The following is a 21997-nucleotide window of genomic DNA, read 5'->3' on the forward strand; positions in this document are numbered from 1 at the left end:
ACCTCCCGGCCCAGTTACGGCGTCGGGAGGTGGGCATCATCTTGCCTTCTTTTCAGCTCCCGCCCAGCCTGGAACGAATGGCACCGCCGTGTTGGCCATCTGAACAATCCTGCCCTGAATAAACTCATTCACCGACTGGGATCTCAGGCTGTATATTAAGACCCGCCCCACCCCGAGTATAATTATAACTCAAAAAAAAAAGCAAGGTAAGAAAAGCTGAGTCACCTAATCAGATAAAGACACTGGGGGAGAAGCAGTCCTATTCTAAAAGGAATAACTTCTTTATAGGATATTTTTTTTTAACAGCCATTCGCCCCTTAAACTGATTGGTTTCCACAGAAAGTTTTCAGAAGCAGCCCTGCTCTAACACAGAGTACATTTGCAGAGGGAGGCCGCAGCCTGCCTACCAGACTCAGTCTGGCTAGAAGGCTTGATACTGATCTACAGCAGCACCTGGGAAACGAGTGCCCAGTCTTCTGAAAAACCCCGCTGTCTCATCAGGACAGTGACGCTATAGTATTTCAGACCATTAGAAACAACTCTGTATTTTGCAAATTTGACTTAATTCCACTTAAGGACAGTCCGATTTCACATGCTCTGTAATCACTTAAAAAGTTTTTTTAACGTTTTTTATCTTGAGAGAGAGAAGAAGAGACAGAGAGCAGGGAAGGGAAAGAGCGGGAGACAGAATCCCAAGCAGGCTCTGCACTGTCGGTACAGGGCCCGATGTGGGGCTCAATCCTAGGAACCATCAGATCATGGCCTGAGCGGAAATCAGAGAGCTGGACACTAAACCGACTGAGCCACCCAGGCGCCCCTGTGATCACTTTAAATAGCAGGTATCGTCTTAGCAAATGTGAAGATCATAACTCCACAAACCTTTCTTAGCCTCAAGAAAGAGCAGTTTGAAGTTTAGTAACTATCAGACCTGAGAGACACACCTACTCCGCTCGAAGCTGTGCATGCTTCCACTAACGACTAACATGAAAACAAGTCACCGCAGTTAGATCTTTTAGAGGCACCCCTAAAACCGACAACCTTGAGGGACAAGGTTAGATTCTTGAGACATGCTGGAGCCTCACCGAACTGCGCAACTCCACGGACACACAGAAGGGGAGCGTGTGAGCAGAGAGGTGTGTTCGTGATTGATCACGGGAGCCACGCGGACGCCCTCAAGGGTCCACGGGGGGCTAACATTAAGACATTCATTCATTTCTCTGCCTATTGGCTGTTTTCACTGCCCAATCTCTTAAAAAACAAAACAAAACAAACAAAAAAGGGCAGAATATACCTTTCCCTTAGAAAAACCTAGGCCAGCTGACTTCTCATACAACCCGTTCAGCTTGGCGTCACCAAAAGTTCTGCTTGTCAGGACAATGCTGGCTTGGGGAGGGGGGTGGGTAGAGTAAGGAGCTAACATTTAGCAGACTCTACCCCAAAACCCAGCCAGGAGCTGCTGAGCACTCTGCCACGGAAATAACCAAGAGTTTCGAAGAAAACCAGATACAGTTTACCAAGCTAACAACTAACACTGTTACCCTTAGAAAGAAGTCACTGTGTGATGCCATCTCTTCTGGGAAGGGAGACCTACCGTGTGATTTAATTTGTACAGATTTTATCACTGATCTGTCGTTCTTTCAAGCATGAAATCTGCTAGCTCTGGACGTGTCCTAAAGCTGAGAAAACCAGAGGAAGGGAAATCAAGAGGAAGGACAGGCAAGAGACAGGAATCAGGAGCAAGAAGGCTCTGGACCTGGACCGGTGGCGTTAATTCCTGCAGTAAAGTCACTAAACTCGGAAGCGGTTTGACTGTTGCAAGCGGAGCAGGTGTTCCTTAAAACTCCCCGTGACAAGCACCAATAACCACCAACTTCTTCTGCTTCTTAGCTGATAGCGTTCTGGTTACAACAGAATATATTTTAATATTCCATTACTACCCTTTAACATTCCATTCACCTGATTAACCCGCGACACTCGCTAACAGGTCCAACCCGCACGTTTCAACATTAACATTCCCAAAAACTTCTTAGAGAGAGGCAGAAAAATGTCACACTCAACCACATGCTTCGCCAGTGGTTCTAATAAGTCCTGACACTGAAAAATAATTGGTAGTTCTGGCAGATATAATAGTAGGTAGAGGCTGCTTGAAGTCTGGGTGGTGGACACATGAGGATTTCAGAATGAATCCCGAGCATAACAAGCTATCAATTTCTTATCTAGAGTAATGGGGACAAATTAACCCCGGGCGGAAAGAGCGCGATCCAGGTGTGGCTATCAGACTCCCGAATGCAACGTGTTGTAGCTGAAAAGGCCTAATTGCACACAGTCTTTGCCGCCGTGCTCCCAAGCAGCGCGACACGGTGGCTTCTACCGCTTCTGAAACGGTTGTTACAGTGACAGCCGAGAGAAACTCAAAATCCACTAACCAGATCAGGCAGATGTGAGGAAGCACGGAGGGCATGACAAGTTTAAGCCGCGAGAGACAATGAGCCGGAAGATTCCAGGGGTCACCCCTGCGTTCCCAAGGTCCCACTGGCCGGCGCTCTGTCATCAGGTGCTCTCTTTGTGAAGGCGGAAGCGGACTGCGTTTGTGATGCTGCCACGAGCTCACACCAGCCTCCGTGGCTGAGAGGGTGGGGCTGGAAGAGGGGGAGACCGCCCAGTTCCACGCAGAAACGCGGGCCGAGCAGGGGTCGGGTGGGTTTCAGAATCTGAAGAATGCCCCCCGGCCTAGTCCCGCGCAGAGACAAGCCAGGTTCTAGCCCAACAGTTGCCATGTTTATTCCTACATAGACATACAAAATAATTTGGGAGACCCTTCTAGTTAACTCCCAAGAGTTAAATTCCCCCCAAATGTACAACTGTTTTAAATGAAAACTTAATGTAAGTTTTAAATGGCAGCAGCACAGAAGTCCCCAATCGGAACAAATTGAACACTGACCCTGGTTGGAACCAAAAATATGCGAGACTAAGCAACCCATGATTATGAAAACTGCAATAATTCCTTGACATGATCTCAATTTTTACCCTCCTATTTGCTGTCATGTCAAACAGCTACAGGCACAAACGACCACGGCCACACCGCCTTCTGAGCTGCGTCACCCACCCATGACCTTAATGCCGCCCGATTCTTTCCTGAAAACCAACTTAACGTGCCAGACACTGGCATCTGGATCAACACTATTCTTGAAGTCACCAAGAGGAGAAGGATAAGCAGAAGACTCCAGAAAATACAGATTTGAACACAGGAGACAAAGCAAGATTAGAACAGGAAACCAAAGACATTTCAAAGCAGACTGGAAGCGCCTCTGAAGGGCTCTTGGCTCTCAACACGCGAGCGGAGGGGCAAGAATGCAGTGGTGTGGGGGGCGTCCGGGGGCATCTCGTCCAAACAGCAAGGGTTTCTGACGCGAGGCCAAGATGTCTTTCTCTGAGCGATCACAAGAAAGGCAGGAATAAATGTCAGAATAAAGGCCAGACAGCATGGGACAGAAGTGACAATTTCACATTTTGTATTTCCTATCCAACTTCCCAGAAATACGCACCATCTCGAGCTGTGGGCATCGCAGTCCTGTTGAATAGCACCAATCCCTAGGGCACTTACTTTGTAATCTGGCAACACTGTCATTCCTGAATGTCCATCTTTAGTTTTGGACTTTAAGGCCAACTGATGTCTAACAGCTCCTCTTAACAGCCCAGAGGAAAATACCAGTATTACAAATACCAAGGACCTTTATACTGAGGAGAAAGTCCCAGGCTCCCGTCAACTGAGCCGCACACACCTGTGGCACCAGAGCACGTCTGGGCTGCCCACTGCTTTCTGGAAGTTTCCTGGAAGTCTTTAGATGGACTGCACGTTCTCATACTGGATATAAATGAAATGTCTAGACATGTCAACATTAAAAACACTCCAAGTTTTAAGGAGAAAATATTCGTTTTCTTCTATGTACAAAAATCTCACGTAGGCTGTGACAGTCTGAAGCAGGGAGGTGTCACGGGTGAACGGGAATACCAGATGTCCTTTACACATTAAGGACAAAGGACAGGAAACCTGCTAACGTGGGAGCTCACTAAAAATAAGTCACAATTATTAACTTAGGAGAATCACCTGATCTTTTGACACATTAAAGCCAACTTTAGTCTTGGCTTCAACCTCTTAAAAATCCAGTTCTGTGAGAATGGTTTCCATATGCATGAGAAACAGGAATCCTCGGGATACAGATCTGTGGCTGTTTGTTCGGAACAAAGCATCAGGACCCTGTGCTGTTTCCGACACTTTTAACGTGTGCCGGAATACCGCGTACCATGCACCGCGCGCTTAAGCTCTCTGGAGCAGCAGCTCGGCACCAAGGCAAGCGTTAAGCCCAACTTGGTCCAGCGAGGCCCTTACCCCAACTCTCTAGAAGAGACTGTTCTGTTCCCAGAGATGACAGGGCATTCTTGTGGTTCAAACTGCTTCAGTCAAAACACTTGAAAAATAAGTGTTCCTCACTGGGTGAGGAGGCGGGGGGCTGATGTTCATCTCAGAATGACTTAAAATCTCTGCATTCAGTTGTTTCAAAGAAATCCCTTAGTCCCCGGAGACAGAGACCGTGCTTCAGAAATGAGTTCCCAGGGCCCTATCTACACTCCTGGAGAGAGCCTCGCCACCCGAAGGCCGGGATCAGCCAGCGCGTCCTACGTCTTCAGGCCAGAGGGCATTTTCTGTAACAGAGTATGTGCCCTTCCCATCTTCCCACCGCTGACGTTCAGAAGACGGGAGAATCGCAGAAAGGGCAAGGGCTTTGCAGTAACCTCTTAATCCAGTCAGGATCTGCAAAGGAAGACAAGTGGCATTGAGTGTCGACTTCGGAGCGGGTGGGCTGAGGCCTGGCCGGGCAGCGTGAACGCACAAGAGGCCTGGTCCTGGCTCTGCATCCTCAGAGCACCTCGCGCCAACATCCTAGACCAGCTGGACTAGATCTGTGCTTCCCAAAGCTAAGTGTGCGATGAAATTTTCATCCCTCTATGATGGAACAGGAAGAGAAGGGTAACGAATGAATGATTCATACAGCTAAACTTATTCAGTTCACGGACGGGGCTGTACTTTGTTCTGGGAACATAGCCTTAGTACACTGTTAATGCTAAAATTTTTTTTTAATGTTTATTTATCTTTGAGAGAGAGAGAGAAAGGGAGAGAGAGAGAAAGAGCACACAAGCGAGGGAGGGGCAGAGAGAGAGGGAGACACAGAATCTGAAGCAGGTTCCAGGCTCCGAGCTATCAGTCAGCACAGAGACCGATGCGGGGCTTGAACTCATAAACCTCAAGATCATGACCTGAGCTGAAGTCGGACACTTAAATGACTGAGCCACCCAGATGCCCCTAAGATATCCTTTTATAAAATTACAGTAATGGTATTTTTTTTTAATGTATTACTTGGAAAAAAGCATGACCACACTGGCTCAACACCGTCTCCCCCTTTAAAAACTCCCCTAATCTCGGGGCGCCTGGGTGGCGCAGTCGGTTAAGCGTCCGACTTCAGCCAGGTCACGATCTCGCGGTCCGTGAGTTCGAGCCCCGCGTCAGGCTCTGGGCTGATGGCTCGGAGCCTGGAGCCTGTTTCCGATTCTGTGTCTCCCTCTCTCTCTGCCCCTCCCCCGTTCATGCTCTGTCTCTCTCTGTCGCAAAAATGAATAAACGTTGAAAAAAAAAAAATTAAAAAAAATAAAAAAATAAAAAAACTCCCCTAATCTGTAAGTGCTTTATTGTACGACTGCTCTCCAGACCCACAGATTCTCATTCTTCCTAAAGCTGTATGTAGCTCAACTCAAGGTCCATTTGGCAGGTGTATTCGTTTCTTTGATTTGTCTCAATCTTTTCCTGATTTCCTGTCTAAACATACCAATTCTCAACTGCAGTGAGTGTTTAAAGTTCCCTCTAATTTGTTTCAAAATAACGCAGTAAGAGGAGGAAAGCGAATGGGGGACTACAGATGAAAGAACAAAAAGCCACGAGCTGGGGTGCCTGGGGGGCTCAGTCGGTTAAGCGTCCCACTCTTGATTTGGGTTCAGGTCATGGTCTCCCGGTCTGTGAGATTGAGCCCCGCATCGGGCTCTGTGCTGACAGTGTGGAGCCTTGCTTGGGACCCTCCCTCTCTGCACCTCCCTCGCTCACACTTTCTCTGTCTCAAAATAAATAAACATCAAAAAAAAAAAAAAAAAAAGGCATGAGCTGACAATTTCTGAATGATGGCTACATGAGGATTTATTATACTCTCTACTTTTGTATGTGGCTACATTTTCCACAGTTGTTCCACAGTAACAACTTAAAAAGAACACAAGCTGCCAGCACACCAACTTCTCAGAATGAGACGTTAGCCAGTTTGGAGTAAAAATCAAGAACAAGGGCATAGTTTTGTGGACAATGTTTTGTTTTAGTTCATCGAGACCACAAATTTGCCCCAAACATGTAGATAATTATATACGCTTACGTCTAGTTAGCCTTTTTGGTTAGAGTGCGATGTGATGTGAATGAGCTTTGGGTCATGAATCTGACGTTCGTGTGACTATTTAAGTCACTAATTCCTTGCCCGCCTCTATGATCTTACTTCCAACTCATCATCTCAGAAATGTGGGCTTTGTCACCGGGCCCATCAGGAAAGAGAATACAGGCTAACCAGGAAAATCCCGTCATGGCTTTTAGAAGGATGAGTCCAAGCACACACCGAATATTCTGGCTTAGCAATGCTGTCTTTGTATACCTCGTCATTTGTAGAATCTCCATCCAAATATAATCTGCACGTGCCATCTAACACAAGCTCTGACATTTTTCTGAATGAATAATTTGTTTGCAGTAACGGAACAGCAAACTGCAGCCCTACTCACACACCAACGTGCAGTGACTATATCCTTCCACATGACATATTCCAGTTCTCATTTTTCCATTAGTTGTGGTTTCATGATAAGACTGCAAAGGGCAGAATGAGCCTGCTGACGGTCCCTAGCGGCCTAAGATCCTGCAGGGTGGAGCCTGACCCGAGCTGAGCCAGCGCCACCCTCCCGAGGCTGGGCAAGCACTCACCTTCCGGAGCCGGGTGGCGGGCGATGCTGTCGTGGAGCAAACACCTTCTGTAGATCAGACTCTGGCAGGACTGGTAGGTTAAGAAGCACCTGAGAGAACACAGACCGGATCGTCAGGAGCAACTCGCCACACAGTTCCCGTAAAACCATCCGCTAACCAAGTGAAGCACGTAAACGGCGCTCACGCGCATGGCAACAGGGTAGCCCTCTGCACACCTGCGCTGCCCCACCCTTAGTGAGGGTCCCCGCTCAGGGGCAGGTTGCTGAGCCAAGACATACAAAGCTTCCAGTCCAGTCGCTGCCACTTCTTGTTGGCCATTTGCGTCACTGGGAAAGCGTTTACTCCGTCCGTACCTGTCCATATTTTGAATTTCTGACATGTTAAAAAAGACGATCAGGTATCATATGGCAAATTATTCTTGTATGTGATTTTGAAGATTAGATCTAAGCACTGTGTTTAAGGATGTGACAGTACAATGGGGAAAACCTGAAAGGTACAGAAGACAAAGTTAATGGTGCAGACAGATGGGACGTGAAGAGACGTCCCCAGGTTCGGCCCTGTCCTGTGACCACTCGCTAAACACCCATCAGGACCAGGCTACAAAGGGCAGGTGGAATGGGTACCTACCAAGGACCAGGCATTGTTGTAGGAGCAGCTGTGGACACAAAATTCCCCGTCCTCATGGAGCTTTGTATCCCAGAGGAGAGGGAGAAACAAACAGTAAACATCTATGAAGAGGCGGTGACTGCTAGGGAGGACAGCAAGGCAAGGAAGAGCGACAGGAAAACCAGGAGGCAGGGGACGCCAGCAGGGGTTACGGTTCCAGGTAGCGTGGCCAGGAAAAGGGCCTAACCGAGAAAGGAACGCCTGAGGAAGCCACGCGGACACTGGTCAGAAGAGCATTGCCAGGCAGCGAGAATGGCAGTGCAGACATCCCGGAGGAGGAGGGGTGCCTTGTGTACCTGAGGAGCACTGAGGCCAGTGGGCTGGAGTGAAGCAAGCGAGGCGGAGAAGCACAGGAGAGGAGGTCAGAGAGGGGACGGGGGCCAGGCTGTGCAGTCTTGGTCACTAAAGGGGTTTTGGTGTTTACTCATCCCAAATGGGCAGCCTCTGGAGAGTTCTGAGCGGAGAGAGGGGTGACATGAACGGATGAAGTCTTAGTAGGATCACAATCATGGCCACACTGACGACAGACCGGAGGGCATGGGAGGAGGCGGGGACACCTGCTGGGAGATAACTACGTCGCCCCGGCAAGGGAGGGTGGTGTCTTCACCAGGACTGGGGAGGCGGAGGCAGTGAGAACAGGCTGGATGCAAACTGGAAACGCCTGTTAAACGTGCAAACACAGACGCTGCACAGGTGGTCGGACACGAAAGTCTGGCTTTCGGGGGAGAGATTCAGGCTAAAGCTCTCCGTTTAAGTCACCCGCGGACAGGCGGTGTGTGACCGCCAGGGAAGTGCTGACGAAGGAGAAGCAGGTCCAGGATGGGTCTCCAGGGGACGAAGCAGAATCAGCAAAGACAATAAGAACGAAGCGTCAGAGGCTGGAGGGAAACCAGGGAGGATGGCGTCCAGGAAGCCGGGAGACGCGGGCGCTTCAAGGAGCAAGCCGGGGAGTGACGCCTGGTGTCGAACGCGGCTCACGGGTCTGTCGGATTTGAGCACGCCAAGATGCCCTCTTCCAGTGAGAGCAGGAAGACTTCCACCTTTCAGTATAAAGTCAGACCCAAACGAGTGCACGACCTCTTTTACATTCCACTAACTTCAACAGATACTACTTTCGTAATACTTTACAATTTTAATGCTCCTTCAAAGGAAAACCGTATCGCCAAAATAAAGAAAGCCCTCTGTATGTCAGGCGGTAAAAACATGGTCTTTAGAGAGCGTCTGGCCTTAGTAAGACCGATGAAAAAAGTCTATGCGTGGTTTTTTGGTAGCGGCTTTTCTCCAACCGAGTGGCAGGGGCGACATGTTTTAGACACACACTTTACCGCGCTCAGTGCGGCACAAACCTGGAAGAGGTGCACAAAGCAGGGGCTGGCTTACAATGGCTTACCGGAGCCAGATGTGGCCATTGGAGCAGACTGCCTGTTTGCGATCTGTGAATGGCAAGATCTCTTTACACAAACTACAGTGCTCAGGGAAGGTCTGTTTGTTCATCTTCTTTGAGATGTGTCCAATCAGCACCTAATGAGACAAAGCAGTCGGCAATGTTTAGTGGGGTGAGTGTAAGATTTGTCAAAGAAAAAGCCTACTGACCCAGTGGAGGAAGGAAAACATATGCCGTATGGATGGGAGATCGGCATTTCCACGCAGGCCGCTCATGGTGTCTGAACGTGACAAAGCCAGACCTTCTCCACGTGCTGACTAGCTGAGTAAACTAAATTCATTGAGGGACCCTCTGGTAACAGGGTGAATGCTAGCCACTAAAGAAAAAACTGTTCTGAAAATCGAAATCTTACCACTTGCCTCGTTTTAGCAGCTTCTGAAACCAGGGATTCAGAGTTCTGTTAGAAGACAAAGTATTTAGCTATTCTTTATAATGACTTAAGAAGGGAAAGCATAAAGTCTACGGCTGAAGTATTCTGTGAAATGCTAACTTTGTAAGATTGTACAAATGTCCGTTCTTTAAGAGAGGCTTACAAAGTATAAGCAGGATTAAAAAATAATCATTTCCCTTTTTGATAGCCCCAAGACCCATGACCAATCTGATCTAGCAGCCTGCCATCTGTGAACCACTGGGCCCCCCTGCAGAGGGGCGGTGGGCCCCCCCGTGGAGAGGTTGACAGCACAGGCTCTAGAGCTGGTCCCTATTTCGGCTTTTCTCTGCTTCATTAGGATCACAGCGCAGGAAAAATCAAAGTCTAAAAAAAGGTATCTACTTCATTACTTTGTTGAAAAAAACCTTCACTGGCTACATCTTTTGCAGGCATGGATACAACGAGCCTTTAGAACTTCCTCGTCTTCCTGGGAGACAAGGTCCTTCAAGCTTTTTAATCCATTTACACTTAAGTTCTGGCGGAAGAACTCACATTCAGCCACTCACTAAAATTAGCTCACTGAAGTTCTGAAGGGTATCTTAACAGCTCCAAAGGGTGTCTGACCTACTCAGTACGTAATTTACAAATCTAAAGCCCATTACCTTTTGGCTTTCTAGGTTTTTTAGCCTTAAGAATTCTAATTTTTGGTCCCTCATGCAGCGACAACCACCCCTCCCTTCTTTTCCGGACAGGTCAAACACGCTGACAGTGGTACGACAAAACCTACTCCGGACTCCTTCATGAGAGACGCACTCCAGTTTTACACAAGGAAGAAGTGCTTCCATGTTTGTTCTCACTAGCCTTGATTGTGCAAGCCCAACTGTATTAGTGTAACTCCTACATTCCCAATGGGGGAGATACTGTTCCTTCCATGGGACAAATACTTATTCTTGGGAGGACAAGAATTCTTACCCTTTTTATGCATAAAGCACATTGATGTATGTAATCTGTATCAAAACACATGCACAATGTAGCTGTATTATTAGTAGGTTACAGGCAAGAACAATTAGGGGGAAAAATGCCTAAAAATGCTGGGGGTGGCGGGTGGCAGTGATAGTCTTAACTACACCAACATATCAGGCTGAGAATCTCAGAAACAATTTGTAATTACTAGATCAATGCGCTAGGTTTGAAAAGGTTCGTTTCATGTATATAGTGGGATTTTTTTAAAGACATGAAATGTAGTGTTTATTTTTTTTTAATGCTTATTTACTCTTGAGAGAGAGAGAGAAACAGAGCTGGAGCAGGGGAGGGGCAGAGAGAGAGGGAGACACAGAATCCAAAGCAGGCTCCAGGCTCTGAGCTGTCAGCACAGAGCCGGATGTGGGGCTCGAACTTATGAGCCATGAGATGGTGACTTGAGTGGAAGTTGGACGCTCAACCGACTGAGCCCCCCCGGGTGCCCTGAAATGCAGCGCTTCTAATCAAAACTCAGTTTTACCGATAACAGAGGTGCCATCTTCCCTCCTTTCCCCTGGCTCTGTTGGAAACACGTGACTATGCCAGTAGCTTCCTGTGCTCATTGCCCACCTGGACAATTACCTAAACTACGACCACCAACTTCCACCACGTACTTCCTAAAATGTTTTGTTAATCTTTCACCGACTCTTGTAACACTCCTGCTAGGTCCAGAAAACTTCCTCGCAATTCGCAATTGGGAGCACAATGGAATACTTTTTAAGAGCGGACTTTTGGAGATGAAAAACCAGTTACGTGAACAGTACATTGTAACTACTCTTGAGATTGTACTGCAGATATCCTAGGCGTAATAATTTCGGGGTGGATATGCACACTTTCCAACAAGAAAATGCAGCAAGGAGTCTGTGAGTGGTTTAACATTAGGCATGAAGATACCTGAATTTACTACCTTCGATTTTATTTTATTTAAGCTTATTTATTTCGAGAGAAACCGTGCACGCAAGGGGCGCAGAGGGAGAGAGAAGATCCCAGGCAGGCTCCGTGCTGATGCGGGGTATGAGCTCACTAACCGTGAGATCATGACCTGAGCTGACATCAAGAGTCAGGTGCTTAACCGACTGAGCCACCCGGGTGCCCCTATTGCCTTCAATTTTAAGACTCTGGGCAGTGAGAAGAAGTGTCAGTCTTAAGAGTAAAAAGGAGCACGGGCTTTTGTAGTTCTGAATACGTTACTATAAAGTATATTCCTTGAAACAAAAGTTTTTCAGGATTTTAGGAGCTATTACTTCACAAAGAAAGGTTCCCTGATGTCAGGGTAACAATGAAGTACACAAAGTCAAAGGGTTTCTTCTCTGCAGGAATTCCCAGAACCATCAAAAGAATAAGGTACACTGGGAGCCTCTAAGAGGAGGACAGAATGTGACCCTATCGTTCTATCAGGGAACTTGAATTCTGTGGAATACGTTTCGGATAACGCTCTAAGATGCTTCTAAACCAAAATAAAGATTAAGCCCAGTTTTTGTAAAAGTAAACATTATGAGTAATAATCTGCTCACTTGACATGCCCTTCTTGACTACATCAAAAGGCCTCGTCAAGCCTTCCCAAATGTGCGCAGTCCCTGTGCGGCCACCGCCGCCCCGTCTCCCAACCCCAGAACCTTCTGCAAACAGGGAGGGAAGCAAGCAGGGTGTCACGTTTGCCCTGCTGTCACTGCCCAGTCACATACGACTCGCTAAACGAAGCCTCCTCTGGCTCATCCACAGCCGGGGGATCTCAGCCCGCAAACCTTGCTTATCCATCGGGCTGCGGTGGGAGGAAGCCTCGAAATGTTTTTTGTATGATTTGCAAATGTCCTCTGCATTAATCCACGTTTCCTATTTATTCTCCTGCACCTCACGCCAATCAACTCCTTACAAAATATCGAAGTCAAAGTTGGGTTAGGAATTGGTTTACACCACTTCTCCCTCATGCAGCAAGCAGACCTCTTACCGTTCTCGTGCTTCCGCTAGAAACACCTACCCGTGCCGTGCGGTCATCGTACTCCTCGTCAGACATCAGAAAGTTGCAGAGGCCCCTGGTGGGGATGCTCGTGTTCTCTGTGATCCAGGTGTGCAGGTACACTTCTCCTAAGACCCGCTTCATGTGCTCCCTGGTCAAGTGCATTTCCACGCCTTCGATCTTCCCTTGGATCTCCAGGAGCTTCTCTTCCATCGGCTCCCGGCCCCCGGCGTCTCCAGATGGGGTCAGTGAGTCGTCGATGGGGTCCTCGGGATCGCCCTCTCTGCTCCTCTCCTGAAGGCCCTGCCTACTGGCCTGTCTGGAAGTGCCTTCCTCTTGTTCCTCCTCGGCAGTGCCCATCCCAGGGGAGTCAACGAGTAAGATTTTGGAGTCCTCGTGGGACGGTTTCCATAATGCTTCTGAAGGGGTTTTCTGCATCGACTGATACAAAATCCTCAAGAGGAACAGTTTGAAACGCCAAAAATACGTGGCCCCACTGCTTTCGATCTTTTTTTCCAAAGCTTCTTGTAAAAACTGCGGGATGTGTTTATCTTTTAAAATCTTCCAGCGAACCAGATCTATTAAATCAACCTGCTTGAAGAGATTCTGAACGGAAGACTCCAGGAGCTGAGCAGCTGCCTCTTCAAAGGTTTTGAGAGTAACGAACTGGACCTGGTAGTTTTTGTTAACGGGGTGGAGGCCGTTGACCATGCCCTCGGTCGTAATGACGGCCAGGTACGCGCCGCAGGGGCTCACCGCTATCCCGTGCGTCCTCACGGAGCCAAACACATCCGAGAGCTTAATTAGCTGGTGTTCAAACTTTAGCGCCACGTCTGTGAAAATGGGAATCAGCTGCCTCACCTTCCCGTCACTGGAACAAGTATACACCGTCCCGTTCTGCTTGTCCGCAGTCATGGAGACGATCGGCAGCGAGTGAAGGCCTGTGACGTGGGAATTGTGAACGTTGAGGCCTGCTTTGGAGATCAGAAGAAGACACCAAAACACATAGGATCCTCTTGCTGCCACCACCAAGCTACAACTACACTTCTGGTAAGGGTGATAGAGCGGGACACATTTAATGCTGTGCACTGGCAACTGGTCCATCTCTTTCCACAAGACAACAGGCTGCCTTAGAGTGAAATAGCCTTTAACTGCTTTGAGGTTGACGGGCAGGATTTTTACAGGTCCAAAAGCACTCCCCACGATAAGGCCGCTCATTTTCCGATTATTGTGCTCATATTCCCACCAAAACAAAACACTAGGAGAGTTGATTCCGGACTCGATCGTGTTGCACGAAGAGATGGATTCCTTCCCTACAAAGGGCAACTGAAACTGCCACACGGCAATGTCGCCGTTCTCAAAGAGGACCGCCAGGAGCACGCTGCCTACGTCCCGGCACTCGTTGTTATGCTTGACCTGCTGAGTGGTGCAGATGCCCGACCACTCCATCCTGACCGGAGTCTGCATACTGTGTCTCCTCTGAAACTCCGCGAAGTCCCCGAGATTCCCTTCCGGGGCCTCGTTTTTAGAGAGTCTGTAACTGGTCTCGTAAAGACGTTCTCCATAAATCTCTGTCAGATCGACCAGCTGGACCCACTGGAGCCTGTTGAGGTTAGCCTGGATGGTCAGGCGATTGTCCATGGTCAGTGCCGCCAGGAGGCACCTGCCATTTGCATCACAACCCATGGGGGACCAGCTAGTATATTTGAATCCCCTCATCGGCGGCAAAGCTTTCCCCTCAGGGTTGAACACCCTATCCAACATGAAAGTCTGACTGACTGTGGGGTCTTTCGAGGTGGCAAACTTCTCCTTACACTCAGCAACTTCTGCTTTAGAGCCAACCTGAAAATAAGAGATACAAAAACTATCAGATGAATATTTCACTCTAAGAGGAATATACCTACATTACTTAGGGTACTGAGTTATTCATCAGTGTCAACTAGGTCACATTCGCATATACAGAATTTTGTATCAATTCTCTTAATTTTGAAAGACATACGTTTAAAAGATCAAGTGTGTGTCTGAAAGTGAGTACTTACTCAAGAAATAAAGATTTTTGTTTTAAGAGTCAGAATAAATGTTGCCATGATTCATAGCCTGGCTCCCACATTCTTTTTAGAACTGCCATAAATAATGGCCATAACAGCAACGTACTTGATCTTTAAAGCATTTAGAGCACACAGCTGAACTACTCACAAAACCATAAACACGTTACATACTCATGAAAACACATACCCGTATACATCTTTGATACAATTGGATATTTGGGTTTTTACAATTTTTTTGTGATACAAACACCAGCTTTAGGTTCTATCCAAAATTTCATCCAGAAACTATGCCGAAAGCCAACTCCAACTGCTACATCCACTGTTTCTATAGAATAATGTCCACTCTGGTTAGACTACTTGCCATTCCTTGAATATTCCGTCCTCTGCCTCCCTTGGCCCCTTGTCTGGAATGCTGTTTTCCTATCTAAATCCCATCTGTCCCACCAGATCTAATTCTCTCTCTGAAGCCTTCTGAGATCATTCTGGCTTTCACCCATCACTCCCTTCTCCGAGTTTGTGACACATATCAGTGGTGCTATTTATTTAGTGCTTAGCTGTTTGACTACAAGCTCTTAACAGAGATTTTAAAGGGACATTAAAGACAAAGGAAGAGATAAATGACCAAAAGAGAGTGGTTCAGAGCCAGGAAGGCTAGAACAAAACAAAGCAGGAGTCAACTGAACTGTGCTTTCTATGGATATGTGAGCCAGGAAGGGGAAAGGACTTGACCCCACTGTCTTCAGGGAAATGGATCCAGAGAAAGAAAGAAGAATCTTTCAGATTTAGTGACAATCTCCTTTTACCTAGAGGCTGATCTTCAAATTGGAAAGGGTAGTTATTAGATGATTACAAAGGAATTCAAGCCTAAGACATACATAGACCTAATAAAAGTCACTTTAAATGAGTTTAAGTCCCCAAACCCAGAGGAATTACACTCCAGGACACAGGAAAAACTTGGAAGATGTTGCACTCCAAACCACTAACTAGTCCTCGGTAAAGTTTGAACTGGGAACGTGTCAGAAAACCAGAGTGCAATTAACAGTTTTAAAGTATCCCCTAAACAGTAAATGGGTAACAAAAATCGCAGACCACTCAGTCCGCTAGGGAATAAAATTCTTCAATTACTAACAAATAAAAGGTTTGTGTAGACAGAAGCAATCATTAGAAACCAGCACTGGATAACCAGAAAAATCTAATCTTATTTTCTGTCGAAACTGCTACATGACACAATAAATAAGCATAGAAAGGTAGATATCACGTTGTCCACCAAATGAATTAGACGACTAACTTTTCCTAAAGTGTGTTATGAACAACACCACCCCCTAAACTGTCCCTTGAAGTACAGCTGTGTGGCCAAGTCCTGGGAACGCTGTTTGCCACACAGCATCTCACTCTGAAGAGTCTCAGGAGCACGTTAGATGCCTTGGCCAAGGAGCTACTGAGAGCCTTACCTAGAGTTTTTGTTTTGTTTTTTTTTTTTATTTTTTTTTAATGCTTATTTATTTTTGAGACAGAGAGAGAGAGAGAAAGAGACAGACAGGCAGAGCTCGAGAGGGGAAGGGCCAGAGAGAGAGGGAGACACAGAATCTGTAGCAGGCTCCAGGCTCCGAGCTGTCAGCACAGAGCCCGATGCGGGGCTGGAACCCACGAGCCACGAGATCATGACATAAGCTGAAGTCAGACGCTTAACCGACTGAGCCACCCGGGCGCCCCATTGTTTTATTTTTTTTAAACAACAGAACTTTTTCTGGGTGATGTCCTCCTTTATTATCTTAAAGAATACTCTGGAATCATGATTTAGAAAGGCATTTAAGGTAGCCTCTTGGATACATTTATGAACATGCTGGAGAAATGCAGACTGGAAACTCCAATTAAATGGAAGTGTAGCTGGCTAGCCTGTTGATAAAATAATGCTAATCAGAGCCCAGAGCTTTGTATGGGTAAATAAAATTTGAAATATGGCAGAATGAAGCACAACATAACGATTGAAAAATCTGTGCTATGAGGCCAAGACTACCTGGGTTCAAATCCTGACTCTATCACATAGCTTTCTGACCTTGCACAAATTGCTTAAAACTTCTGGCCCTAATTTTCTCATTTATAAATAGAGAACAATAATACAAGTCTCATAGAGTTAGGAAGTACAAATAAAGATGTAAAGCGCCTTTTTTTTTTTTTTTTTTGGTGATCAAGAGTCTCCACTGACTGGGGCAACGGGCGGCACAGTTAATCCTGACTCGTGATCTCACAGTTGTGGGTATGGAATCTCTGTAAGATTCTCTTCCTCCCTCTCTCTGAGTCAGCCAATCAATCAAAAGAATCTCTACTGACTGAGCCAATCAGGTGCCCATAAAGCACCTACTAATAAATGCTCAATAAATGTTAGCTATGATGATGAAAAATACTCTCAGGATTAAGTGTTAAGGAGACCTAATAAAAGGATGCAAAATGCAGAGCAGATATAAAGTTGTCCACCAAATGAAGGGAAGATACAAAGTCATTCACAAACCTTGTAATACTGTAAGCTAAGCAATAATTGTTAGAATAGGTAGATTTGCTACAAATAAAAGCTACTAAAGAACTAAAAGTAAACTTAGCAGCAGAGGATGAAATCAAAGCAACTCTTGGTCCCACTCACTGCAGGAAGAACTCTTGAGAGGAGAGAGAGCAGCTTGGTTCTCAACCAACGGAGAAAGCCCGTGCGGTTTTGTGTGTGTGAGTTTGAATGAGTACGCTGCCCCTCCGAGGAAGTCTCCAACTCACAAAACCAGCCATCAAATTAAAACATGCAGCTGGATGCTCAAGGAACACACACCACAGAGAGGAGCCCAGCTCCCAGAGGACCACACCCAGCCAATCATTTAATTATATACCATCCTGTTCCCAGCTGGCCACTATTACTGCTAATAGCTAATTCCTTTGTAAGTACCTAATGAATAGAAATTCACTTGAAGTTACCCAACAGGAAGCTTCTTGAAGGCAAGAATAGGATTCCAAAGACAGCCAATAGTTACTTAATGTGGAGTTAATAGTTTCCCATACTCGTAACGATTCATACAGAATAAAATTAGTTATACAAACATTAGAATTTGCAATTGTATCCAACTAGATGATGATTCACTAACTCAGCAGTCTAATGGGAAGAGAAATTGCAAATCGTTCTTTTAAAGTTTGAGAGACAGAGACAGCATGAGTGGGGGAAGGGGAGGGGGGGGAAGGAGGGGGAGGGAGAGAAAGAGAATCCCAAGCAAGCTCCACGCTGTCAGCACAGAGCCTGACACGAGGCTCAAACTTATGAAACTGCAAGATCGTGAAAACCAAGGGTCGGACGCTTAACCAACTGATCCACCCAGGCAGCCCGCAAATTATTCTTAAATCCCAGTTTTATTTTTTCAGATCATTCACTTCTAGCATTTTCCTTTATATCATACAACCTCAGTGCCCAGGACAGTAACTTGCAAATAGCAGGTAGTATTTGAACTATTATATAACTGCATATGTTCCTGAAAGAAATTCATAATCTAAATAAAGGGTCATAGAGCAAAAGGTCCAGAGTGGCTCAGCACCTAGCCTTGTAGCAGTGCCATACCTTAAACTGATCCAGGCTGCAGACGGGCCCACCTTTTGAATCAGAGCAAAGGCAAGCTGGACAGCACTGAGCAATTTAAATTTTTTTTTTAATGTTTATTTTTGAGACAGAGAGAGACAGAGCATGAACGGGGGAGGGTCAGAGAGAGGGAGACACAGAATCTGAAACAGGCTCCGGGCTCCGAGCTGTCAGCACAGAGCCTGATGCGGGGCTCGAACTCACGGACCGCGAGATCGTGACCTGAGCTGAAGTCGGCCGCTGAACCGACTGAGCCACCCAGGCGCCCCAGCACTGAGCAATTTAAATCCTTAGGCACTGCCAATGGGTAGAGCCATCAAAGTACTGATACCAACTTCTTCAGAGTCCTACCATCATACCCCAGGGATTTACCCCCACAGAAGCCTCTTTCAGAATTTCAGGGACAACTCAGCATTCACTCACCAAATGGTCGTAGTCTAATAAGACTGCTGACGGATGGTTTGTGTGATGTGCATTCCAAAGAACAGTACAGGAGGAGAAGACGCCACTAATTAACTTTGGACAACCCATCAATTACAAGAGGAACACAAAAGATTTGCTGTTACTTGTTAGACAGTTGTGCAACCAACGAGAGTCTAATTTTTATCAGAATATTCTAGATATCTTCATGTCCACAGCTACAGCGTTAATCCAGACCTGTATTCCTTCATACCTGTATGACCGCATTTATTACTTTAAGTACAGCATGTCGGGACCTATACTAAGTGATTGTATGTGTGTGTGTGCATATATGTGTATCCATATATACATACGTACATAGATGTATTTAATTTAATCTGCCAAAAAGTCTAAACAACACAGGTTTTAGCAAACCCCTTGTTGAGAGTGTCCTATCTTGCTATTTTGTACCAAAGCCCAATCTCTCCACCTCTATTTTATACTGACCCCAACAATCATTTTCTTGATTCTGGGCCCACCAGATTCATATTCCTGAACCATCCCAGGTCAGTCCATGTTTATGAAACTGTTACAGCCCTTCGGGCTTCTTAGAGTGAAGCCAACTTCTTCAGACTGTCAAAGTTCCCTAATGGGCTTCACCTCAATTTCCCTCCCTAGGAGAGCTCGGTCGACCCACCATTACTTACACAAACAATTAAGTACGTGCACGACTTAATTATGTGTGTAAGATGGACAGCTCATTCTGTTGGGGCTTGGAGGCCCCTCTCCCATGTTCCTCTTTTGAACCAAATCCTACGTTCTTTCAGGACTGCTTCAGACTCACCAGCAGATAAAACTCCCTGATGTACGTGCCTCCCTATTTCTGCCACTCTTTAAATTCTCCCTGCTAAAGTATTCAGTCTGTGTCACGCTGGACACACACACTTAAGGTTTTCTCTAGTTCATGTGCACATGAACATCCTTAGAAACAGTAGGGATGTACCTTTTAAAGCCCCTTTCTTCTGCCTCCCTCCCTGTTTCTCAATTTCACAGGAGTACCAGGGTCTACCTGATTTGTTTACACTCAAACCAATTTGTTCGTATCTTCTCCAAGATCTTACAGGGTTTAGTCATCCCAGTTTACCAATGATCTAACTCGATGACATGTTGTTTGCTTAAAACTTTCAAGTACGCTAAAAAAAAAAAAAAAAAAAAAAAAAAAAAAAAAAAAAGTGGTGTGGGCTCCCTGCACCCTACCCACAGTGACTGATTCATATTTAAAATTGGTGGTGCAGGGGCGCCTAGGTGGCTCAGTCGGTTAAGCGTCTGACTTCGGCTCAGGTCATAATCTCATGGTTCATGGGTTCGAGCCCTGCGTCGGGCTCTGTGCTGACGGCTCGGAGCCTGGAGCCTGCTTCGGATTCTGTGTCTCCCTCTCTCTCTCTGCCCCTCCCCTGCTCATGCTCTGTCTCTCTGTCTCAAAAATAAATAAAACATTAAAAGTGTTTTTAATTGGTGGTGCAGAGAAGGCTTCCAAACCCTGTATGCGAAAGTCACATAAATACATTCTCTGGGCATAGACACAGATCTTTACAGTGCGTATCACTCTCTGTTATTACAGTAGTGCCTGTTCACAACTTGCCAAAGAACGTAAGCTCCATGAAGGCAGGGACCTTGTTTTGTACACAGCTTTATTTCCAGAACCTAGACAGCACTAGGCCGATACATGGTGCTATTCAAATATCTGCTGAATGAGGGAATACACGTTTTATAGATCCCATCTAGGCATAAAGATCTATAAAGGAAACAGGGCAAGTTTTTGTACTTGAAACCACTAATAAACGATAAGATTTCCTATTCGGGGAATAAAAAAAAAAAAAAAAAACAACCAAATTGGAAAACAGTGATCTCCCAACAGTAAAACTTAGGAACCCGAAAGTTCTGAAGGCAAACTTAGTTGCTATGAAGCTGAAAGCACTAAATCTACAGAGACCTTGAAGTTTAAGAACTGCATTTACTTCCAGAGGCTTTTCATGCTACATCCCAAAGATGTTCAGCTACAAAAAAACGAAAGTGCTCAGCGGCTCAAGGTGAGAAGGACCATCCATATAATAAAGTCGCTGAGACAGCCGAGACCCTGAAAAGGACCAAATTTTCTTCAGAGCTGAAGAGGCACCAGAGGAGGGCACGTCACCGTAAACAAAGCGAGCGGAGGGCCTCGGGGGAGTCGATTCCAGACAATAGGAGCAACTGTGGAGGCAAGGTCTGGGGTTGGGTCAAAGGGGGTGGAGTCTCAGAAAGCACCAGAGAGTAATCAGCGCCAGCAGTGGGGCAGACGCAGGGCCGCAGGCAGGACCTGGCTCGGAGGAGAGCTCCCGGGATACGAGAGTGTGTGTCGGAAGGGGGTGGGTGATCTGGAAAGCCGGGAGCAAACGGCCGCGGGGTTTTTTGTTTGTTTTTCAAAAAACGGCGACCCCGGCCACTCTGGATGCGACGAGGGGAATCCCCGGAATAGGCGCAGGCCGAGATTCCCCAGGGACCCGTAACGCGGCCGCGGGAGCGCGGCAGGAGACCCCGGGGCTGGGGCCCAGGGGGTGACTTACTTTGAGGAGGCAGCTGTTGAGAGGAGCGGGCACCGAGGTGCGGTGGATAACCAGGTCCTGGCCCGGGTTGTGCACGTCGCAGATGAGCTCCAGCACGGCGATGCTGCGGGCCGTGGACACGGACACGCGGTGGTCCTCGGACCAGGCCAGCGGCTCTAAGCCGCTCACCGCATACTGCAGCTTCACGGCCGGCTCCCGCCGAGTCACCAGGAAGCGGAACGCGGCACTGGGCCCGGGGGCCGCGTCTACAGCCGGCTCCTTCCCGCCCGCCTCGCCGCCCCCCTCGCCCTCCTCCTCCTCGGGCGGCGCAGGCCCGTCGGCCGCGAGCCCCACCCGGGCCTTGTCAGCCGAGCTCATCTCCCCTCAAGTGCAGAGGCCGGATCCCGGGGCGCGCCAACCTCGCGCCGCCGTCCCGTTGCCGCCTCTTGCGCCGCCGCCGCCGCCGGCCCCCAGCGCCCTCCGCAGCGGCTTTCTCCCCTCAGGCCCGGAGCGCCGCCGAGCCAGGAAGGACCCCGCCGTTGCTAGGCGACCCAGTCCTGCCAGGTGGCCAAGGAGCTGCCTGTCTGGAAAGCGCGCCTCCTCGGCGGGCCGGACCGAGAAGCGCCCTGACTCGGCCGCAGTGGCCGAAGGGCAGGGAGCCTCGAGGGCAGCCGAGTCCCAGGCCCCTGTAGAGGCCTCCCGCGCCACCGAAGTGCTGAGGGAGCGGCGGCGCGGCGGCAAACGAAGGAGACGTTGGCAAGATGGCACACGGCCTCCGGTCTCTCAGAGACGCTCAAAGAACTTCACAAGCGCGAACGCCAGAGTGTTCGGTGGCATCGCCGGC

General features: G+C 47.6%; 1 protein-coding gene across 2 annotated transcripts; it reads right to left on the minus strand.

Annotated features, from left to right (window-relative positions):
• Nucleotides 1-747: 747 nt before the first annotated feature.
• Nucleotides 748-21945, minus strand: GTF3C4 (general transcription factor IIIC subunit 4). Of its 2 annotated transcripts, XM_047098178.1 has the most exons (5): nt 21175-21944; nt 12539-14359; nt 9117-9247; nt 7061-7149; nt 748-4813 (listed from the first exon to the last, which is right to left on the minus strand). In XM_047098178.1, exons 1-5 carry the CDS (start codon nt 21529-21531, stop codon nt 4749-4751), a joined length of 2463 nt encoding a protein of 820 aa, XP_046954134.1. In that variant the 5' UTR covers nt 21532-21944; the 3' UTR covers nt 748-4748. The 2 variants fall into 2 exon arrangements, with proteins under 2 accessions (XP_046954134.1, XP_046954133.1); XM_047098177.1 differs by lacking the exons at nt 748-4813; nt 7061-7149 and adding an exon at nt 7156-7413 and having other exon boundaries at nt 21175-21945.
• Between the last annotated feature and the right edge of the window lie 52 nt (nt 21946-21997).

The sequence above is a fragment of the Lynx rufus genome, unplaced genomic scaffold (assembly GCF_022079265.1).
Source record: "Lynx rufus isolate CCGP_SWC_20201006 ecotype Redwood Valley unplaced genomic scaffold, mLynRuf1.p SCAF_44, whole genome shotgun sequence".
Taxonomy (NCBI): Eukaryota; Metazoa; Chordata; class Mammalia; order Carnivora; family Felidae; genus Lynx; species Lynx rufus.

Bases quoted from the DNA above. Each gene is read 5' to 3' on its own strand.
- GTF3C4 (XM_047098177.1), bottom strand. From the start codon at position 21,531: ATGAGCTCGGCTGACAAGGCCCGGGTGGGGCTCGCGGCCGACGGGCCT. The intron at 14,360-21,174 runs GTAAGTCACCCC...TCTTATTTTCAG, and splicing joins TCAACAGCTGCCTCCTCAAA to GTTGGCTCTAAAGCAGAAGT. The intron at 9,248-12,538 runs GTAGGTGTTTCT...TTGTCTCATTAG, and splicing joins ACGATGACCGCACGGCACGG to GTGCTGATTGGACACATCTC.